The 23,464-nt window shown below is 40.1% G+C and overlaps 2 protein-coding genes across 3 annotated transcripts; both read left to right on the top strand.

Annotated features, from left to right (window-relative positions):
* The first annotated feature begins 1,110 nt into the window (after positions 1 to 1,110).
* Positions 1,111 to 3,395, top strand: LOC133734596 (polyubiquitin-like). The gene is made up of 2 exons (XM_062162215.1): positions 1,111 to 1,261; positions 2,079 to 3,395. Exon 2 carries the CDS (start codon positions 2,079 to 2,081, stop codon positions 3,222 to 3,224), a length of 1,146 nt encoding a protein of 381 aa, XP_062018199.1. The 5' UTR covers positions 1,111 to 1,261; the 3' UTR covers positions 3,225 to 3,395.
* A 1,091-nt stretch (positions 3,396 to 4,486) lies between these two features.
* LOC133734597 (uncharacterized) lies at positions 4,487 to 7,777 on the top strand. Of its 2 annotated transcripts, none has more exons than XM_062162216.1 (6): positions 4,487 to 4,645; positions 4,837 to 4,932; positions 5,013 to 5,110; positions 5,308 to 5,407; positions 6,793 to 6,975; positions 7,475 to 7,777. In XM_062162216.1, exons 2-6 carry the CDS (start codon positions 4,876 to 4,878, stop codon positions 7,595 to 7,597), a joined length of 561 nt encoding a protein of 186 aa, XP_062018200.1. In that variant the 5' UTR covers positions 4,487 to 4,645; positions 4,837 to 4,875; the 3' UTR covers positions 7,598 to 7,777. The 2 variants fall into 2 exon arrangements, with proteins under 2 accessions (XP_062018200.1, XP_062018201.1); XM_062162217.1 differs by having other exon boundaries at positions 4,489 to 4,645; positions 4,770 to 4,932.
* Positions 7,778 to 23,464: the final 15,687 nt, after the last annotated feature.

A 23,464-nucleotide genomic window follows, 5' to 3' on the forward strand; every position in this document is an offset into this window, starting at 1 on the left:
CCGCCGCCCGCCAAGACAAGCCGCCATCGCAAAACTTCTCTTAGTCTCTTACGAGAGGCAGAGAGAACATTAGCGGTCCTACTCCCCGATTCTTTATTTGGTTAAAATTCTCATAAAAGGAAAAAAAAATTTAAGTTAGTAAAGACAAAATTTAAGTTACTAAAAAAGGAAATATGGAGTGTAAATTGTAAAATAGGGAGTGTGAATTTCACTCCCCTTAATTTAAAGACTGGAATTATAACCTCTTATTCTCAACTGTCAAATTCACTTGTCCTTACAGTCTCTAAAAAATTGTCTTTTAGGTGAGCATGACTCTTAATCCATATAATGGATTTTGAGTTAGTCCACCCAAAGTGAGTCGACCAAATTAAAGTAGCTCACGCCCATATCAAATGGCACCACCCTTCGTTCTCGACTAGATCATTAATCGAGCAATGTTGAACTACCATGGTCACAGTCAATGGGCGATCTTCCATCATTAGTGGACCCTAGATTTTTTGTTTTTGTTCAAAAAGTTTAGAGAGAGGAAGACTATCCTACACTTCCGCGCCAAGGCAGACCTACAACCTCGACCTTAAATGACTGACGTGGGACACACACTTGTCTCTATAGCCCCCAAATATGGATTTCCGCAGGAGATTTACAGATCGCGCAACCCAATACAAGACTACTGACAAACGGGGATCAAACTTGAATTGAGGCTCAACTACAAACACGCTCATACCAACTGAACTAATTCATAGTGGTTAGTGGACCCTAAATTGCATAGCTAACAGGTTCATAAATTTTTTTCAAAAGACTAGTACAAGAATTTTATAAGACAACAAAAGATAGCACCCGGATCATCACTCCCAAGAAACTCCAGTACAAACCCAAACTCGCAATGATGCAATCTGAGTTAAGCCGCCCCCAAGAAGGAGTCCCAAAAAACCCAATAGCGTGATATTTCATGGATTCAGATCAGTAAAGACTTTGTGTTGAAGACACTCGATCCATTTTCTAACCAAGAATCTCCCCATTAGCCCAAGATACACGATATCCTTTTCCTTTTCTTTGGAAAACTCCTAATCTTGGTGTGTAAGGCAGGGAACACGTGGCGAACGCCCATTGGCTTCGGTACTGTAACGTTCCGTGGTTAAGTGGACAATTGGCCCTATATATAAAGGCCCTCCCATTCGACGACTCTCATCGTTCAGAATTCTCAGATAGAAAGCAATTCGTTCAAGTTTGTCATAGTTTACTTGTCTCTCCGATAACCAAGGTTCGTCTCTTCGATTCAGTTTTTAGATTATCGTTGTTAATAGTTTACGATCTGTATGAGCTTGATTATCGATCTTATTGAATCCTTTTTTGATTTCGATTCCGTTTGGGCATCGAGACTGTGTGTATTTTGATCTGGAATTTTTGCACTGAAATTTGATTTAGGTTCGTATGAGGTAGTTTGCAATTGTTTTTGTTTGATTGGTCTCTTGTGTATGGCATCATTAATTTTTTAGGGGTGTATACTCAATTCTGTTGATCTGTATGAACAAAATTGCTTTGTCTTTTACGGCCGATTTGATTTTTGTTTCCAGTTCATTAGCACCAAGGGAACAAATTTGATTTGGGGATGTGTTATGTAGTCTGCAATTCCGGGATGACATTATGTCTTTTTCGTTTGTTTAATTTTGAATTAAATTATTGTGGTTTATAATTTGGTCCTTGAAGTTATTATTTATGTTATGAAATAAGTAACTTGATTAAATACTGTAATCTTTGTCTGATTTAACCAATTGTTTTTTAAGATCCTTGCTTTGCGTGAATTTCAAGAATCAACACAGTCAATTTGGCCTTTTGTTTTGAGTTGATTGACACTAGGTTTTTTTTTTTTTCGTGTTTTCGTTTCTGAAATTTGTCTGATACAAGCTTGATTTGGGTTTGGTGTTTGGGGTGTGTTCTTTTGATTGTTTGGTTAGTAGTCAAATCTCTATAGAATTGTTAGCCCTGCTTGAAACTTGATTTAATGAATGATTTCTGTTGAGCTCCAATTTGTTAGTTGGAATGCCATTTGATTTATTCTTCGCTATCTGTGAGAACAGATGCAGATCTTCGTCAAAACTCTCACTGGCAAGACCATAACCCTTGAGGTTGAAAGCTCTGACACCATAGATAATGTCAAAGCCAAAATCCAAGACAAGGAAGGCATCCCCCCGGACCAGCAAAGGCTGATTTTTGCTGGCAAGCAGCTCGAGGATGGACGCACCCTCGCTGACTACAATATTCAAAAGGAATCCACTCTTCACCTGGTGCTCAGACTCCGCGGTGGCATGCAAATCTTTGTTAAGACTCTCACTGGGAAAACCATAACCTTGGAGGTTGAGAGTTCTGACACCATTGACAATGTGAAGGCAAAGATCCAAGACAAAGAGGGTATCCCACCAGACCAGCAGAGACTTATCTTTGCTGGAAAGCAACTTGAGGATGGCCGCACCCTCGCTGATTACAATATTCAAAAGGAGTCGACCCTTCATTTAGTGCTCCGTCTGCGTGGTGGCATGCAAATCTTTGTCAAAACCCTCACCGGAAAGACCATCACCTTGGAGGTCGAAAGTTCAGATACAATAGATAATGTCAAGGCAAAGATTCAGGATAAGGAGGGCATTCCTCCAGACCAGCAGAGGCTCATCTTTGCAGGGAAACAGTTAGAGGATGGTCGCACTCTTGCGGATTACAACATCCAGAAAGAATCAACTCTTCACTTGGTGTTGCGTCTCCGTGGTGGCATGCAAATCTTTGTCAAGACCCTCACCGGCAAAACCATCACTCTGGAAGTGGAAAGCTCTGACACGATTGATAATGTGAAAGCTAAAATTCAGGACAAAGAGGGTATTCCCCCAGACCAGCAGAGATTGATTTTTGCAGGTAAGCAGCTTGAGGATGGAAGGACACTTGCCGACTATAATATTCAGAAGGAGTCCACTCTGCACTTGGTGCTTCGTCTGCGTGGTGGTATGCAGATCTTTGTTAAAACTCTGACTGGGAAGACCATTACTTTGGAGGTAGAGAGTTCAGATACGATTGGCAATGTAAAAACCAAGATTCAGGACAAGGAGGGCATTCCTCCGGACCAGCAGAGGCTCATATTTGCTGGAAAGCAGCTTGAGGATGGGAGGACCCTTGCTGACTATAACATCCAGAAGGAGTCCACCCTTCACCTTGTCCTCCGCCTCCGCGGTGGTTTCTGAATTCTGAATGATGCCTATGTTGCCATCCTTGGCTGATGTCAAGTTGTTTGGTTCTGTACTTTTTCTAATTTCGTACTCTTTAAATACCTATGGATGGCTCAAACCTAGTTCCCTTTTGCTTATTAATAAAGATGTGTTTATAGCATAAGATCTATTTCTGTGCTCGACTTACTTCTGTGTGCTTGTTTGAATGGAGTTTGGATTGAATCTATGTGCATATGTGTACTGTTGCAGCTTCAATTAGGAAAGAGGACGGAGTTCCTGATTTGTATGGCAGTGACCTCTTGTCAGGGAACGCCTCATCCATTTGTCTATGTTAATTTAGATCTGATGGAAGGGGAAGCGATTATAAGTGAGAAAAACAGGGTCTAGAACGTGTGATTCTTCAACTGGTCATTCGAGATGTATGTGATTCTATAGCTACAAACTATTGTGTGTGTGGATTTATAATTTTTGATATTTTGACACAGCATATATGTATATATATTTGCAGTCCTCGTCAATTGGTTTCCTTAAGGTTTAGACATTTTGTCTAGTACACCAAGCAGAATAAATTAAAGCCAACTATTTTCCTTATCTCAACTTAAGATTGTTGACCTGGACACCGCTAATCTAAACTTGCTCTTGTGCTCAAGCAGGAGGATAAGGAAGAGACTATTGTGTCCGTGCATGTATGCAGGTGATCTTGAGCTTGATCATCGATATTTGATCTGGTATGTGTGGATGGACCATCTTCTAAATGTCTTAGATGAATCGCTTTCGTTGTACCAAAAAAAAAAAAAAAAAAGTCTAAGATGCTCAACCTCCTTATGACACGAAAAATGAAAGAATATATAGAAAGAGTAAAAAGAATACAGTTTTTTGCTAGCTTAAAATTTACTTGTCTTGCTAGTAACAAAGACGTATCTTCTAGCTCACCAGGTTTGTATGATTGTTGCACTTGAGGTGGAGTGGACGACCAATTTCTCCAGCACTACAAACTTACAAAGCGATAGTGCTCAGCTACTGCCTCCAACTCAAAACAAAAGTTAAAGAGGTTATAAGAAGAGACCATGAAGTGCTTCAGGATGAACCTTTATATTCGTCGGTCTACTTTTAATTAAGGGCTGTCCCTTTATAAAATTTCCATGTGTGACACTATTTGGTCATCAAAATTGCACCAAAAACACAATTGTTTGGTAAATCCTGTAATAATCTAACTAGCAAAAAAAAAAAAAAAATGGAAAAGACTTGAGAATTTGTAATAGATGGACATGATTGGAACAAGTAAAAACAAGGAGAGGGAAAAACCAATAGGGAATCCCAATTCTCAGAGACCCTTTAACTTCTCCAGTGGAACGCTAAACAAAGCTTGGCTCTAAATTTCTTCTCTCCCAATCTTTTCCATTTCCGATTTCTTTCTTTCTCCGACTGGATCTCCGGTGAGCTCATCTCTCTTCTCTCAGTAATTCTTGATTTCAAAACTGTAAATAGTGCATCATCTGTATCATAACTGCCGTGATTTACTTCACATCCAATTCTTCTGTCAAATCTTGCATAATTTAGGGGTTAGGGTTCGCTTTCGAAGCTCAAAGACTGAAAATTGAGGAGTCAAATTTGTTTATTTACGCAGAAAAACCTTTGAAGTTGTCACTGTCGAGCTCAGATCGCCATGCCTCCCGTTGGTCCCCGATCCGGTGATGCAATCTTCGCTAACGTCGAACGCGTGGTAAGCCTAACCCCTACTCCAAACATTGCTTTTCATGACTGAATTAGGGTTTTTGATTTCGAAAATTGAATTGGTTGCAGAATGCGGAGCTGTTTACTTTGACCTATGGTGCCATTGTGCGCCAGCTGCTCACTGATCTTGAGGAGGTTGAAGAGGTCAACAAGCAGCTTGATCAAATGTAATTTCCTTTTGGTTCCTTGTTCTCTGTATTCAAATTTAAGAGGAAATTGTTGGCTGTTTAGTTTTGCATTTGCTTGATTTGAACCGAAAATGCATTATAGTGATGGCAGTTTTTTGTTTGTGTGTACAATCTTTGATGGCTGAATAGTTTGCCTGTTGTTCGGTTTGGCTGATAAAGTGATCATTGCGTTTCAGGGGCTATAATATTGGGATTCGTCTAATCGATGAGTTTCTAGCAAAATCTAATGTTTCTAGATGCGTCGACTTCAAAGAGACAGCTGAAGTAATTGCAAAGGTTTGTTATTAATATATATCTTGTTCATTTCATAAACAAATATCTTGTTGCTCAAGTGTTTAAAACCAGGCATACTTTTTTTTGTTTTTTGAAAAGGGCATACTTTTTTTATTTATGCTCAGTCTTTGTTACAACAATCCCATTCCAGTCTATCAACTGTGCCTTGTAGTTATTGAAGCTCCCATTGCTAATTTACTAACAACAGTTATCTCAACCAATAGATATCATCATCTTTCCTCAAACATTAATCAATATCTAATATACTCTTTATGTCATTCCTCTGCTGGAGGGTGGCAGAGGAGCATTGTCGGCCAAGATAATTTGTAATTAATGGTTAGGGTAGAGCGAGTATACATGCAGTGATAGAATAATTATGCTTTGAGGTTCCAATTGTAGCTAGTTTAGTTTCCGTGTCAAGACACAGGGTGCTGCAATGTAGTCCACCAATCATGAAAGAAAGCGCATTATTGGGTTTATAGAAATCAAAGTTATATTGTTAAGGAGTCAAATCTTAAAGTGTATTAGTGGGAATAAGAAAAGAGCTTGTTGAAGCATTGTGGTTGGTATATCATGCAGTTCTTACCTCACCCTCCTTTGGTACCATACTTTCTTGGTGTGGCAGGCAGGAGGGTTCATTTCTAACCTCAACTTTTAAGTCTAGCATAGATGTTGCAGAAAACGTGTTTCAGTAATGAGCACTGCTGAAAGAGCATTCATATGATCCAAACCAACTCCATTCATTTCATCTTGCACTTTTCTGTTGGTCAAAAGATTTGTGGCTTACTTATTTATATCATTAATTACATCTTACAAACTTGCACACCATAGTGACTGTAAACTAGGTGATGTTGAAGTTGAGAAATACCAATGCTTGATTACAAAGTTTGCACCGTATCTTTCCCTCTTCAACTTCCCTTCCATACTTGCGAGAATGGTCTTTCTTAGACATATCTAATAGAAAGATATGTGGTTAAATTGAAAAAGAAAAAAAAGAAAAAAAATTCTGGAGAGTTGACGATGTCACAAAGTGCTAGTACCTGACCGACGGATGCTGTGTGCTGATGAAGGAGTTTGGGTTTGATACTCTGTTCTGATGGGGAAATCAACATGAAATTGGGGCCTTTCCATGTTGCTATGATGGTTGCAGTATCTTGTTGTAATTTCACTATATTTTGGCTCTGGTTTGTTTGTCAATAGGTGGTATTTGCTGTATGGCTTTCATGCTGCGCTAGATCTAAAACATTTTCTGTAGTGGTCGCTAAGCAGTTCAGTTCAGAAGAAAATAACTTCATATTTTTTATTTATTGCATATTCTTTTACTTATTCCCTGCAAAATTTTGAGGTAGGCCTCTTTACTTAATAATTCTCTTGATCCTTTGGTTCAGATTGGCTTCAAAATGTTCTTGGGGGTCACAGCATCTGTTACAAATTGGGATGCTGATGGAACATGCTGCAGTATTGTTCTGGAGGACAATCCTCTGGTTGATTTTGTTGAGCTTCCAGATACTTGTCAAGGACTGTACTACTGTAACATCTTAAGTGGAGTCGTAAGAGGTGCCTTAGAAATGGTGAGTTGTACTTGTAACCTCTTCTACTGCACTGATTTTCCAAATGTCCACTTTAAATTAATTTCTGCCTTGAGCTTTTTAATCGGTGGTTAGTCTATATCATAGGAAACAAATCCTTGTACTTGAAGTAGCTCATTAGTTGTTTTGAACTTTCAACTTTCAACTTTCATCAAATTGGTACCCAGACTAAAAAAAACTAGAAACATATTTGGAAGGATTGGAAGCTTTTCCTTTTTTGCGGAGGGAATAATATCTACTTTATATTCTCTTATCAACTATTGTAGCATGTAAGAAGACCTTAAATAATACTGTAGCTTGAGGGAAGACCTACATGGTTCTTAAGGATGGAGGTTACTTTATGATGAGGTTCTTAGAAAACTGAAAAAGTTAAGAGGCTGGTGGAAAGGCCAAATGTTACTTTGAGGTCATAGACTGTACTTTATCTCTTGCTCTTTTTTGCCGTAATAGTGTTGTTCTGCTACGTGTATTCCATTATCAGGTATCAATGAAAACTGAAATCACCTGGATCCGGGATATGCTTAGAGGTGATGATGCATTCGAGTTGCAAGTTAAACTCCTGAAGCAAGTTCCGGAGGAGTACCCGTACAAAGATGATGAGTAATATGTTTGCTATATGTACACAGTTATGATATTTGGTCCTCTTCTTTCCCTGAAAATCAAATGTTACAGTTGTTTCCTCTTTTTCGTACACATCCATGTAGAACATTAAATAGATAACTTCGCGTTGTTAGTCACTACAACTTTTATGCTTTATTGATTCTGAGCCTTTCTTTGTTGTCTACACTTGGTAATTAGTACTTAGAACAAGACTGTATGTTCTTGTGTTGGCCCAAATAAATACTTACAGTTTTCTGGGCACACTTTAAATTAGTTGAATATCCTCGGTGACTTGATCCATATGTTTTATTCTTGGAGGCATATATTTTCACTGAGAGAAATAAAGACATGGTTGTATACATCAAGATTTTGGGTTAAATGCAATTCAGACTTGGGCGAACAGCCCCAGGTGGATAACAAGGTGCATGCAGAAGGTGCTGGCCGAGCAAAACAAAGTCGGCCTCTTGGCTTGCAAACCCGACTGTTGTTAATTCTTATAATGGTGTGTTCTGTCACTTCTGTGGTAAAGCATGAACTACTGAACTAGTGAGGTCCTAACCTCTCACTTACTCTTTATCGGTGTTATCACATACTACCCAAGACCTTCCTGCGCATCATAAGATGAGAATGTCGATAAAGTTGTCATTATCAGATTGACAGATTCAACTAGATTACGTTCGCATAGAGAACGGGGGCGTTTCAAAAGAGAGATTGATGACTAAAACCCCGGAGTTTACCATGTGAAGACTGCCAGTGTTAACTAGACTATCCGTCGATTTCGCATTTCTGCTCTAAGGTAGTGTTTGGGTAGGGGATTTGGAGGTTCCAAGGGATTTTTTTTTTTTTTAACGCGTGGGTGTCAGTCCATTATAGTAAAGTAGGAAACATTACAAGATGACTCACCCGGACTCCGGGCAACGACAGAAAGAGTCATGAATGAATAAAGTAAAGCAAGCCCTAGACTACCCAAACATAATGTATCCATAGGAATAAGCTCCAATGATTCAAGTAACCTTGACACTACTAGGGAGGATCCGAATGCAGCCAAGACCCTTCCCCAATATTATTCTTAAAGCAAAGGCTCAAAGAAAAAAGATAAAATGCTAGCTGAAACCTAAAAAATCTAGATTAAAAACCCTAAAGAAGACAGAGCCCAACAAAGCAGCCCTGCCCGAGCCCAGCAACAGAGACCCAAGATGAGGCCCAACACATCAGCCGCAGACCATGAACCCGGCCAAACCCGCCTGAATGCCGACCGTCGTCCACCAACGCCACCTGAATCCACCACGTCGATCCAATCCAGAAGAGAATGAAGAAACCAACGTCCTTCAAGTTCCAGCCAAAACGGAAAGAGCAGCGACCACACGACCAGGAGAAGACCACTGCGAAACCAGACGAGTCCGACATCCACCTCCTCCACCGCTCAAACCCAGCGTGCATGACCTCACCCATCATCTCACAAGCCGCCAGATGCTCCAGATCGGACCCGATCTAGGGCGCTTATATGCCCCCACTCTCACTACCCAACCCGAAAGGGGAGCAGATCAACAGGAGACCCGTCCGACGACGACATCAAAGCGACGCGCCGTCGGAAGGAGAGAAAGAAAAAAAAAAGAGGCGGCTGTTCCTTGGGAGAGAACGAGAGAACAACCCTAAGGGTGCAGACCTCTATTTGATCTAGGTTCCAAGGGATTTTAAGGTGAAGGGATCTTAAAATGAAGGGATATAAGTGGTGAATTATTTAAATGACTTGTTTGGATAATTTTTTTGAGTGAATGAATTTAATTATGGGATTTTGTAAACATATTTATTTTTTGACAAAATTAACTTTTTTTTATATTTTGCTATAGAACTATTTTAGTTAACTCCAATTTTTTTTTAACCAAATAGATGGTAAAACAAGAAAAATTTGTGTTTCACCAATTAATTCCAAAACTTCCATTAAAATAAAATAAAACCATGAAAAACACTAGAAATTTGAAAAATTCAACAACTGAAATATCACAGTCACAATTCAATTTTGGTATTGCTTGAATTCATAGACTTAAATGTCAACATTCTAATAACATTATAGTGATAACATCCTAAGCGGTCACAACAAAATTTTGAAATTATGGAACATTTGCAGGGTCTCCTTGTTCTTGCGGCGCTTGTTGAGCTCGATGCCTTTGATAGTCAGCAAACATATCCATCGCCAATTGATCACGAAATACAGTCCACTCATTAGTGGCTTCAACAGCTCTAATCTCCTCTTCATTGATTTCTATTGGCCTCATTGACAACTCACGATCAACTAAATGTAAAAGGTGTAAGTCTTCGATCAGCTTCTAACAATGGATCATTGTGCTTCTCAATCCGAATGAAGTTGTGTAACACACAACAAGCATTGATAATTCTTACTTGTGTTTTAATGTCAAAAAAGGAAGATGTTCTTAATATGCTCCACCTTTTTTTCAACACCCCAAATGCACTTTCAATTACATTTCTAGCTTTCGAATGCCGAAGATTGAAAAGTTTTTTATAATTTTGGGGACGATTTCCAGACCATTCCTTCTGGTGGTATCTAGTTCCTCGATAAGGCGCTAAAAAGCCGGGTCCATTAGTATATCCCGCATCGATAAGGTAATAATGTCATGTTTATCTTATTGGAAACTAATGGACCCGACTTTTGGATCTGTACTTCACGTCATGCCCAAGGATATTTAAAAACATGGCCACAGATTCTTCAATAGATACATGCCTTGTTCTTCGTAATCCACCATTGTCATATAAGACTTGGCAAAGTTTTGAAAATCCATACCTGCTAACTCTTAAGTTTTCCATACACTCAACTTCGGATCCACTTAATCGATTCAAATAGCTTCGTCTATGTTCATCCCAATCAGGCAATAATTAAAGAAAGCAAGACATGTATAAACATAAAGAACAAAGCAGGGGTAATGACTTGCGTCAATCAATCCAATACATAATTGTTAAAGAACTAAAGAAGCAACCAATATAAAAGCAGGGGTAATCATAATCTCCGACCATTAAGTATAGAATAGTATAGATTGAAGGCATATTAGAAAAAATATAGTAGTTGATGCTATCAATGATTAATTTACTAACAGTCTTGTGGCTCTCTGCCTCACATGGTCTTATGTGTTAAAACTTGAAACGAGCTGCTTCATTAACAGATTGATATTTCATTGTTCAAAAAATACAAACTACAAACATAGTGGGTTTTCAAATCTAAGAGAGAGGAACAGTGGGTTCGTGAAATCCTTCAACCCAAGACGATTGGTGTTGTTCTATGTGATGAAGACGATGAAGAAGCTAAGATGAAGAAGGTGATAGCTCATAGACAAAATCAAAATTGGGAGTGAATCTAGGACAAAACCCTATAATAAAATTAGAAAACGAAAGCCCATAGAGGATATACAATATAGAGATTAGTTAGGGAGGAAGACAAAAGCCATGAAGAAATCGCGAGGTTCGCACCGTCGAGAGGATTTGAAGGATACGCCTATGGAGGCGGAGCCTGACGGAGGGACTCTATTAAATAAAATCCCGTGTTCAGGTCCTCTGTTAAAATCCCGAGAAAATTAAATCCCTTCACCTCATTTTCCCAAACAGGGGACATGTGGAGAGGGATATTAGAATCCCAGTAAAATGTCATCTCCCCCAATATAATTCCTTATCCAAACACTGCCTAATATGCACATGATGTGTTGATGTTTCATGTTACATGACATCATCTTAGCCATTATATGTCATACTAAAGGCTCTAATTAAAAATTTAGGAAAAATTTCAGTTTACTACCCTGTGGTTTGCACTCAACATCATGTTAGTCCCTGCTCTTTCAATTTGATCAGCAACACCCCCATGCTTTCAATTTCAATCAGCCGTGCCCAAATTTTTCCGAGACATCCAAATCAGACGTTAAGTGGTGAGCTGGCAGCGACAAAGTCAGCGAGTGGGCCCATAGAAAGGGGTAAACTCGACATTCCACTTAATTTCCACCCAAACTCAAAAAAAAAAAAAAAACAAAAAAACCCAAATTTCCACCCAAACTCATAACATCAGGAAATTTCCAGTTTTCCACTCAAACCAAATAAAAAAAATTACAATTAACAACTATAAATTTAAGCTTGCTAATCATCTCAGACCAAACAAAAAAGCTATTATTAGATCAATTATGCAACATAGTTGGAACAAGAAGAGATAGAGAGAAATGGGTGGGATTGCTATGATATATATGGGCTTTGGCAGAAAGACTTAGAGCCAAGAAGGTGCAGAAGAACAGATGGTAAAAAGTGGAGGTGTTCAAATGAAGCATACCCAGATTTCAAGTACTGTGAGAGGCATATACACCAAGCGAATTGCCTAATAGTAGACTTCTTCCCATATTCTCCAATTGATGAGTTCTGAAACAAGACCTGTAACTTTCTTTTGAAAGAAATACCCAGATTTCAAGTACTGTGAGAGGCATATACACCAAGCAATTCTCATGAACCAACCAGGAACAAATTGAGTTTCAAAAATTTGAATTGAGGTATACGGTGAAGAACCCATATTAGGTGTAGAAGATGACTATATCTGACAAAATTCAAACAACCCAACTCCAAATGAACAGCACATAGCATAAAAGTGTTCAATTTTCTTTCGATTGAAGGACACACATCGAGAGAAATCCTTGAACTCAATAGCAATTCACAACCAACAAAAATAACCCAATAACAATTACCCAAATCAAGCAATTACCGCCATGAAAAAACCAGAAACAAAATGATCCAAGTGGAAGTCGGAGTCGCTCGAACCTGAGTTTCTCGGTTCCGTCATCTTCATCGGAGTCAGAGTCGGAGTCGGCGAATGAACCATAGAGAAATCAAAGACACAATCTTTGCTGACCCAAATCAACAACAATTGACAAATAAGGCTTTGGAACGTCTCACCAAGTTGAAAGAGTCGACTCTTATGGAGGCATAAAGGATATTGCGAAGTGCACTAGAAAGAGCTCTAATAGATTAGAAACAGACCCAAATAGAATGAAGGAGGTCTTCTTCTTCAAATCCGAGCGTGCAAGCCGAGCCGGCGCCGACAGCGAAGAAGTTCGGCGAGATTGAAGAGGTGGAACAACCAGACGACGAGGCGGCGATCGGAGCTCAACAGATCTGGGTCGGAGGTCCGAGCTGCAGTTCGGTCTGGGTCGAAGATAGATGCAGGGCAGGGCTTGTCGCGGAGGAGCCAAGATAAATTTGGGTTTTTTTGCCTTTTTTTTTTTTGAGTTTGGGTGGAAATTAAGTGAAATGTCGAGTTTACCCCTTTCTGTGGGCCCACTCGCTGACTTTGTCGCTGCCAGCTCACCACTTAACGTCTGATTTGGATGTCTCGGAAAAATTTGGCCACGGCTGATTGAAATTGAAAGCATGGGGGTGTTGCTGATCAAATTGAAAGAGCAGTGACTAACATGATGTTGAGTGCAAACCACAGGGTAGTAAACTGAAATTTTTCCGAAAATTTATAATAATAAATATGAAATTATTCTCACGGAAAAAAAAAGGACAAACTATAAACTATGGGTGGTTCTAGTTGAACCTCTAAATTTGATATTTGGACCTCTTCTACTTATTGAACCTCCAATTCACTTTTCTAATTCTAAAAAAATCTAAGTACACCTCCTTAATTTTACCAAAATATCCTTGACAATTACAATTGTATTTTCAACAATTTGTTGTTCTTTTTTTTATTTTTTTCTATCAATTGAACCATGAAGAATTTTGTGAGAGAGCTGGCTACATTTTTGGTGTACTTTCATTGGTGGAACTAGAAAGTGATTCTTGGAGGGGCCGAACAAGTAGACAATTACAAAGATTTTTTGCTATTCCAGATCATAGTTCTTTTGTTTGTTTTGCAATACGGATGGTTCTAGAAAAGACTTTGGTTCTCAAATAAATAACATATATTGATTAAATCTAATTAAAATGAGTTGATCTTGGATCTTAATTAGTAATAACTATGCCAAAATATGCATAAATTTTAAGGAAATTTCAAATCAGATTGTTTTGAATTTACTTTTGTATTAAATGATGAGGCCATGTATAGAAATTATTAGTTCTACTTAATTTTTTAGGTAAATTATAAAATTATATAGGTAATATAAGGAAATTATGAAGTAAAAAATAATAATTTATTGAATGTTATATTAATGGCGGAGGAAAGAAGAGTATTTTTTTTTTCTTTTTCTCTCTTTGGCTTTAGTTGTCTTTTTATATGAGTTGACAAAGTCTATTGATAATTAAAAAAAAATGGAGGTCCAAATATCAAATTTGGAGGTTCAACTAGAACCACCCATAAACTAACTACATTTCCTGCTTCAATCCCGTGGAAACTATACCAGATAACTTTCTTTCTTTAAAAAAAAAAAAAAAAGAATTTTCTTCAAGAACATGGTTTCTACAAAAATTTTCCCACCCTCAAACAATACTATTTAAATGCTTCTTGAACTGAAATTACGACATAATTTTTTTTAACGATGTTTCAAATTAAAAAAATAATATTATTCATAACAAAAATTCGTTCGAGATTTTAGTGTTCCTTCAATTGGAACATATTATAAAAATCATGCCCTACAAATGTGACCTTATGATACATGACAATACTAAGAAATAATAATGTTAACGAAGTTTAATATGTTTTGGCATGCCATTATAGTGTTCATGACATCTGTCAGCATGCCAAACCATGCAAAACCAATTTGTATTCAAATTGTCATGTTTCTTAGGGGGGTGTATTGTATATGGAATTAGTGGAACTTTTAAAGAAATCTATGAAATTTAAAAGTCTGGGTGTATTCGATATAGATTTTTAACAGTCCATGAAAGTCTTGAGGTATTCAATTAGGATTTTTATAGACTTCATGAATTCCACCAAAATCTAGGGGTATTCAATTAGGACTTTTAAAAATGAATAAAAGTGCAGAGGTATTCAAAATATCATTCATACTTATGAAATTAGAAAATCATGGATAATCATGGACTTTGTAGTGTTAACTATACATACCAAACTCCAATAATTTTCCAGCCTCCAGACCAAAGATTTCAAAAAGTCTATAAAGTTTCCTCTTCAAAAAAAAAAAAAAAAAAGGTCTATCAAAGTTCTTCTCTCCACGCACGAAGAAGTTTGTCCTTCATCATCTCTCTTTCTTAATTTTTTGTCTTTTCTCTAATCTTTTGGGTAAGGCTATGGTATGTTAATGTTTCTCATACATCAACTTTTTTTATTACTTTGAGAACTCATTTTACCACTTTAAGGACTCATTTTATCACTTGAGAACTCATGTGGTAACTAAGAAAATTTACCACTTTAAGGACTCATGTTACTACTTTGAGGACTAATATTACTATTTTGAGGACTCATTTTACCACTTTAAGGCAATTGTATGCATGTCATACGTTAACATATTGTAGAATTTCCCCTTTCATGATATCAACCTTTTTTGATACCCAACATGTTCATTGTAGTTGTTGAATGTGATTTTTGTTTTTTTTTTTGTTCAATTGTGGTACTTTGAACCCTAATAGCAATAAAAATGATTTATGAAACCCTAAAACTCAAATATTGTGGTCTAACCCTAAGACCTTGAACCATACTAAATTTTACCTTATTAATTAATTATTCTCATTAATTTGAATTTATATTATGGTTCAAAAAAAGGTTGAACAATTGAATTTCAATTGATTGATTATAGATCAAGACATTGACCAATATTGCTACAATATATGTTAATCGGCGAAAAAAAAATTGATGAGAATAATTAACCATAAACATCAAGTGATCTATATTGTATATTTATGTTGTTGGGAGATTAGGAATAAGAACAAACTCGCTAGACAGACTAACAATCATTTATTTGAATCAATTTCTATTAGAAGATACTGGAGCATTGAAGAGACAACAAGTTATTATTTTGTTTTGTGTTTGAGCTGCATTTGTTTTAATTTTGTTTGTTTTTTGTTTTTGTTTGTTTGGTTTTTTTTTTTTTTAATATTTTGTACATCTTAGGAAATCTGTTGAAGTCATTCATAATAAAGTATATGTTTAAGGATATCTCTATTTGTGTTTGGCCCAAACTCTAGGTTACTTGACCTAGTGGTAATAGGGTTAAATTAGAAGGATCTAGATTCCTATTCAATGTATGATTACTTTCCTTGTACGATTGAGATTCTATGCATTGTAATCCTCTATATAAAGAGGCCCCTATTATCAATGAGAATACACAGCAAATTCCTCTCAATTTCAGTTTCCCTACAACACGTTATCAGCACGAAGCCCTAACCCTGAAACAAATAGCCAAACCATGATTCAAGAAGCTAAAAACCTTGAATCCGAATACAAAAACTTGAAGCCTTTTCTGCTTCCACCTCACACATTGAAGAACTCAATCCCAGGAGTCCAGAACCGACTGCCCCACCCCAAGAACTGGCCGGAAACCCACCGAACCGGCCGTCATCCTTGCACACCACGTCAGCTCCGTTCTGCCACGTCAGCGCCGCACTGCCACGTCAGCTACCCGGTCAACTCCAGTCAACCCTCCGGTCAACGACCGCCGACGACTTTTCCGGCCAACTTCCAGCGACTTTTCCGGCCACTTTCCCGGTCACTTTCCGGCGACTTTTCTGGTCACTTTCCGAAGACTTTTCCGGTGACTTTTTCCGACCACTTTTTCCGGTCAAAATTTTCCGACGACCTATTTCAAGGTATTTTTTACTAAACGTTCCCGTTTTTTAGAGTTTTTAAATTCAATTTCTCTTCTTTTCTCGGGGACTTTCAACCTCCCTTCTTCTACCCCCATTTCTTCTTCATAGGGGAGACCAAAAGCCAAACTGTGGGGGTTCGTGCTCACTCCAAGCTTGGAGCTTGTAGAGTCCTCCAAACTTAAGAGTTTGTTGAGAAGAAAACGATCGACCACACACATCATTGTTTCGATCTAATCCAACCCCTCTTGGAATCAAATTTCTTGGAAGCGACTACGCTCGGAAATTTCTAATTTCTTGGAAGCAACTACGCTCAGAAATTTTATATGTTTTCGTGGTAGCCTTTCACGCTCCGAAATTAACCCTAATTTCTTGTTCTCTTTCAGGATGAGTAACCTGAACAAATTGGACTTTGCTCCATTGGGAACAACTGGCTCTGAATATCACAGGTGGGTTCGTGATGTCCGCCAGCATCTCAAGGCCGATGGAATCATGGATACGATTCTCGAGCCTAGCCAGGACGTGCTAACTGTTGAGCAAGCTCAAGCTTTGGAAGCAAATAGAGCAGCCTTAGAGGCAAATAAGGCGAAATCCATCATCCTAATGACTCGTCATATGGATGATTCGCTCCAGTACGAGTGTATGAATGAAGAAGACCCCAGAAGGCTGTGGGTCTCACTCGAAGAAAGATTTGGCAACGTCCGTGACTCCCTGCTTCTTGATCTAGAAGTGAGATGGCATAGCCTCCGCTTCTGTGATTTCAAGTCAGTTCTTGACTATGACTCGGAAGTACTTCGCATTAAATCCTTAATGGAATTCTGTGGTAAAGATATCACATAAGCGATGTTGATTGAGAAGACTCTCTCTACCTTCCCCGTCTCTGCATTGATGGTTGCTAAGAACTATCGAATCGATGTTACTGCAGGATGGATCACAAGGTTTCATGAGCTTATTGGAGCTATGAATGTCGCTGAAAAGCATGACAACATCCTTGTGAAGAACTATAATTCGAGATCCGTGGAAATACAGCATATTCCGGAATCCAATTATAGTCGTGCCCCTAAGAGACGGCGCCAAGAGCAAAACCCTAACATTAGGGATAATTCTGGACTTTCTGGTCCATATAATCACTCTACTTGGGAAGGCAATCGCCAAAATAGGCGAACACGGAACCGAAGAGGTCAACGTGGAAAGAGAGAGGGAGGCAACGCCTCTGGCCATGTTGGTGGCTCCACCAACACCTCCTGACATAAAACCTATTGACTAATGGGTCTTCGTTAGAAAGCGTGATGAGAAAAAGAGATGGCAATCTCGCCCTATGGCGCAAGGCTTCTCACAAAACGCCCTGGAATCGATTACGATGAGACATATTCTCTTGTAATGGATGTCATTGCACTCCACTACCTTGTCAGTTTGGTAGTTTCCGAATAACTGAACATGCAGCTTACAAATGTGGTCACTACGTATCTCTATGGGGATCTAGATACGGAATATACATGAAGGTTCATGGTGAACTTCATTTACCCAAGTCAAGTGGCTCTAGACCACGGAGCGCGTTTACAAAGAGGTTGAAACACTCACTAAAGTGACTACTTGATTGGGAAGGGATATGCCCACGCGTTTCCATAACAAGTTTCGGATTCTATCGCGGTTCATGTTGGACATGATCTTCATTGGAAGCTCTTAAAGAGTTAAGGGAAACCGCTGAACACTAGAAATCCGAGTTTGAGATGAAGGATTTTGGGAGAACACGATTATGTCTCGGTTTGGAACTTGAGCATCGTGTTGATAGATGCTTAGGCATTTTGACAAGGTCAAGCCTTCAAGCACCCCCATGATCGTTCGTAGCCTTGATCCTGAAAAGAATCCTCTTCGTCAAAAGGATGATGACGAAGATGTGCTAGAGGCAGAAGTGCCTTACTTGAGTACAATAGGCGCATTATTGTACTTAGTTAAATGCATAAGACCGGACATCTCATTTGCAGTAAGCTTGTTAACTAAGATATAGCTTTGCGCCAACGCGACGCCATTGGATTGGTGTAAAAGATATCTTTCAGTACTTAAGATGTACGATTGATATGGGCTTGTTCTATCCCTACAGAGAGATGATGGATTCAGTCCCATCACACACCAGGAACGCCGCCAACACTGGCCTGCGTCCTCTATCCCCATCCCAAAACAACATGTGTTTTGGAAGGTTTTGCTGATGTTGGGTATCTCTCTGACCCACACAAAAGTCTTCCCAAACTGGTTAAGTGTTCACCATGGGTAAAGACCGTGATAACTTGGAGGTCTACAGAAATAGACCATAGTCGCTATATCTTCGAACAATGCAGAGATCATTGCTCTTCACGAAGAGATTCGTGAATGTATATGGATTGGATCCATAATTACGCATGTTCGAACAATTGTGGTTTGAAGTCTACCATAGATGAGCCTACGAGCATTTAGGATAATGCAGCTTGTTTTGAACAAATGAAGCAAGGCTACATCAAAGCGACAACACCAAGCTTAATCAGCAACAACAGACTCTCCTTAAGATCAAAGTGAACTAGGTTCAATCTGAGGACAGTGTGGCAAACTTGCTCACTAAGTCATTGCCTAAATTCCACTTTCGAGAAACATGTTGGTAGCATCATTTGCGGAAGTTATCCAAACTCCCATGACCGTAGTCATCAGGGGGAGATGCAGACATCAGGGGGAGATGTCTACATGTATGGTCTCGAAACGTGAAGGGTGTGTTGTGCTCTTTTTCCCCTTCGACCGAGGTTATTTTTGTCCCACTGGGTTTTTGTTACTCGGCAAGGTTTTTAACGAGGCAACGAGAGAAGCACCGCGTTTGGACAACACAAGAGGGAGTGTTTAAGGATATCTCTATTTGTGTTTGGCCCAAACTCTAGGTTACTTGACCTAGTGGTAATAGGGTTAAATTAGAAGGATCTAGATTCCTATTCAATGTACGATTACTTTCCTTGTACGATTGAGATTCTATGCATTGTAATCCTCTATATAAAGAGGCCCCTATTATCAATGAGAATAGACAGCAAATTCCTCTCAATTTCAGTTTCCCTACAACAGTATATAGATTTTCATGAATCAATAAAAGTCTGTTGCTAAAATCAATGGTTTTAAGAAATCCATAACAGTCTATCAACTTTTTAAAGAGTCGGTGGACTTTTCAAAAAGTCTGTCATTTAAAAAAAGTCTGCACAAATCCAAATACAATACACCCCCCTTAATCTCAGCATTTGTAAAACATGATGTTTAGAATGTGTTCCAATGACGAAGTACCGAAATCTCTTACAGATATATTTTTACGATTTTTCCAAGTCGAGAAGTAAGAAATTTATTAAGATCTCCATTTGATATTTCATTGTTCCCCAAATTTAGTCATATTTTAAAAGTCCTGCTCTATGGATTTAAGTTCATGGCACAATTGAATTTCAAATGACCCATGAAATTCAGAAGGTGATACCCGTGGACATCCAAACATGCATACCAAACTCCCTATTTTTATTAATTATTTCATGCTCTTTCAAAAAAAAAAAATTTATTATTTCATGCCATGAACTCATTAGCTGTAAAGCATGAACAAAACTAAATTCTTTTTTAGTTCAACCAAAACAAAATTTACTATCATACACACAATTACCATACAAAAAGTGACATAGTTTTGTCCAATATCATTTGGTCTAATGGCATAGTCTCCCCTTCGTAAGTGGGAGGTTGTGAGTTCGACTCACGAAAGACTAGTTGTAGCATTTGAGTTGTTTATCTGATAAAAAAAAAATTGACATAGTTTTGGTCGTTCGATTAGTATAAGTTAGGTTAGGTTCTTAACAAACTGAAACCAAAACCGAATCGATTCTCATTCGCTTTTAATTCAATTTTTAATCTTTGGTTCTTTTTTTTTTTTTAATTTCAAGTTTATTTGTTGGTTTTATGTTGTCAGCTTAATAGTTACTAATTAGGATTAATTTCAGTTTACCCCCCTGAGGTTTGGGGGTGTCATCACTTCACCACCCCGACTCTCAATTTCACTTTTTTACCCCCTAAGCTTTCTAATTTTTGTCTTCCGTGCCCAATCTCTGATGCTCCGTCCAAATTGGACGTTAAATCTGATAATAGGGCCCACTTTGAGGGCTAAAAGGGTCATTTCAAGAAAAAAAAACTCTTTTTTCTTCCTCTCTTTTTCACTCCCCGATTTTCCTCTCTCTCTCTCTGCGTTAGGATCTCTCTCTCTCTCTCTCTCTCTCTTCTGCTCTCCCTCTCTATCAGATCAAGGATCGGGGTTACTCCCAGAAAACTCGACAGAGCATTAGAGAGCTCTCTAACCCGGACACCAGCCGCGACCCGAGAAAGAAACCCGACCGGAGGGACAACGTCCGGCCACCCCACGACGGCGCACGGCAACCATTTCCTTCGTCTCTGTGTCGCCTACGTCCCTGTGCCTTTGGATAACTCATGCATTGAACGGAGAAGGAGCAACGACGATTGGAAGCTCCGAGACTTCTCCGGCGAGCTCTGCAATTCCCGGCGATTCCGACCACCATTTTGGCTACCTGTGGTATGAAATCTCATCTCCTCGTCATGCCCAACAAGCCTATGCAATTAGTTTTTGAATTTGGTTGGGTTTTAATGACTTGGTTTCTGGGTTTGGTCTCGGGCAACCGTGTTCTTAGACACCGGCGACATTTCCGGCTGTTCTCGACTTATTCCTGCCTAGTAATTTTTTTCGGGTGATTGGAGTCGTGGAAGCGGTAGAAGTCGCCGGGGGATTGGATGATTTTGGAAGGGGGTGTTTGAGCCCAAAAGTAATTTTGGCAATATCCTTCAGTGGATCTAGCGCAGCGGGCCGACACCTGCGGCCCAAAAATAAACATACTTGGTTTTGGGTTACAACTCCGCCTATTCCGGAATCCATGAGGAGAGCGAAGTCCTATTGGAATCAAGTAATAGAGATTGACTAGGAAACTCCAGTCAATAATCCTTCTACGACAAGGAATGGTCGAAACCCTAGGTATATATACCAGGTTTCAAGGACAGATAAAGGACCTCTCTCATATCAATCAATCCTAGCGATTACAAAGCCTCCCAGGAGCAAACCTTCAACCTCGGTGAACCCCGGTGACCGCGATACAGTCCCAGTCTCCCAGCGAGCCGACTGCTAGCATCACCAGATCAACCCGGCGACCGTACTTCCAGTCCCAGTCTCCCAGCGAGCCGACTGTAAGCGCAACCGCCACTGTTACTTCCAGCGAAGCAAGGGTAACGCCCTCGCACCCAGCGAAGCTAGAGTCACGCTTTAGCGCAACCCCGTGCTTCTCCCAACTTCCCAGTGATTGCTCTGCTTAGTCTACAACACTAAGTATCGATTTGGTGAACGCAAGAGACCACAACCAAAGCCCTTACCCAGTAAGGCAAGAAGTCCTTCTCCGGAAGGCTAGAGAAGAACCCCGTGACGAGGTTGGTGCTCTCCTCGTCCACGGTCGCTTGAAGAAGAAGTCAGGTCAAGGGACTACCCCGACGACTGCACCCCACGGTGCTGGCACGCCTGCGCAATCACACGCTCAAAAGAGACAGTTTGCAAGCCAACTGGTTTTGGAGCCAAACATTTTGGCACGCCCAGTGGGACCAAACTAGTGTCTCTTCGTGAACGTAGCCATTGGGAAGTCAAGCGAAAACCCCTACCAAAAGGTTTACGCTAACTGCCCAAAGCACAAGACCTCCAGCTACAAGCCGCATTCTCGCGCGGATTGTCGTGGTCTTGCTGAGCAACAAGTGACTCAAAGATTCGCTCTTCATCCCCGTGCTCTTCATCCCCGTCCAACCGAGATGTCGACAGAAAAAGGAGAGAATCGTCCGACCGCCGCTAAGGGTCAAACTTTCACTAACAACCAGGCCAACGAGCCGGTTGACACTGTCGCTAGCTCCAACGCAGTGACAAGAGTGCAAAGAGAGGCTTTCGTTCCGAAGCCTATCCCAGAAGGGGCCTCCTCCGAGGTCGCGTTTGCAATTATCCTGGAGAACATCGAAAACCACAGCAAGAAAATAGCTGCTGACCTTGAGAGGGATAATGCGAGGGCCGACCAGGTCATACGCGAAATAAACCAGCGTATTTCCCAACAGGCGGAGGAAACTAAGCAGCAAATCTCACAGACTGAGAATGCTTTGATGGCCCATGCTTCAGGTATCGCAGAAGAGCAGAACCAGCGCCAGAAAGGAATAATAGAGGCCATTGCGAACCATACGAAGCAAACAACGGCTGACTTGGCTGGTCTCCGTAAAGATGGAGAGATCCTCGCAACCGAGGTTGCCATGCAGAGGGCCGAGTTGAACCAGGCTAAGGAGGTATTAAACCAGACTTTGGGTGATCCCAATGCTATCCTTGGTTCTCTTGGCCAGCCATCCGGTTCGGGCAAATACGTGCCACCGAACCAGCGCGAGAAGGTCAGCAGCCATACTGCTACACCTGCCGCAGCTGTTACCGCTACGCCGCTGAAAAACAAAGAACAAGCGCTAGTTATCGGCGGCAGCAAAGATAAAGGTACTGCCTCAAGTGGGCAGACTACCAGGCAGAAGCACCAGGCCTCAAAGGGCGCTGGAACCTCGTCCGATTCTACGTTCGTCCAATACGACAGCGACAGGGCAGAGAATGTATATCAAGAGCTGCCGGGGAGTTACTATGGGATTGACCAGGCTGGCAATCCGGTTAGGATAACAGCGCTGGCAAAGGAGATGCCCATACCAGCGTTGACTCTTCAACAAACCGCTACAAACCGCGTTGTCCACATAGGAGAAGGGACAGCGACTGTAAACCAAGCAATACCTGTGCAGCCTGTTCGCCATGCAGCGGCCATACCACCTCCTCCTCCTCCGGGTCCAGAATATGTGAGACGAGACGAAGTAGAGGAGATGATTAGACAGGCTAACCCCAGGGCCCAGATGGATGGGATCTATGAGGGACCTTTCCCTCCGCATATAATGCTCGCGCCTTTCCCCAGGGGCTATAAGAACATTATATTTGCTACCTTTTCAGGGGAAGACTCCGAGAATGCGGCAACCCATCTGGCTAGGTTCAGGGTACAATGCGGCCAGTACCAGAATGATGACATCCTCAAGTGCAGGATTTTTG

The sequence above is a fragment of the Rosa rugosa genome, chromosome 2 (assembly GCF_958449725.1).
Source record: "Rosa rugosa chromosome 2, drRosRugo1.1, whole genome shotgun sequence".
Lineage (NCBI taxonomy): Eukaryota > Viridiplantae > Streptophyta > Magnoliopsida > Rosales > Rosaceae > Rosa > Rosa rugosa.

Coding starts and splice junctions, on each gene's coding strand:
- LOC133734596 (XM_062162215.1), top strand. CDS start 2,079: ATGCAGATCTTCGTCAAAACTCTCACTGGCAAGACCATAACCCTTGAG.
- LOC133734597 (XM_062162216.1), top strand. CDS start 4,876: ATGCCTCCCGTTGGTCCCCGATCCGGTGATGCAATCTTCGCTAACGTC. Junction 4,933..5,012: donor TCGCTAACGTCGAACGCGTG/GTAAGCCTAACC, acceptor AATTGGTTGCAG/AATGCGGAGCTGTTTACTTT. Junction 5,111..5,307: donor AACAAGCAGCTTGATCAAAT/GTAATTTCCTTT, acceptor ATTGCGTTTCAG/GGGCTATAATATTGGGATTC.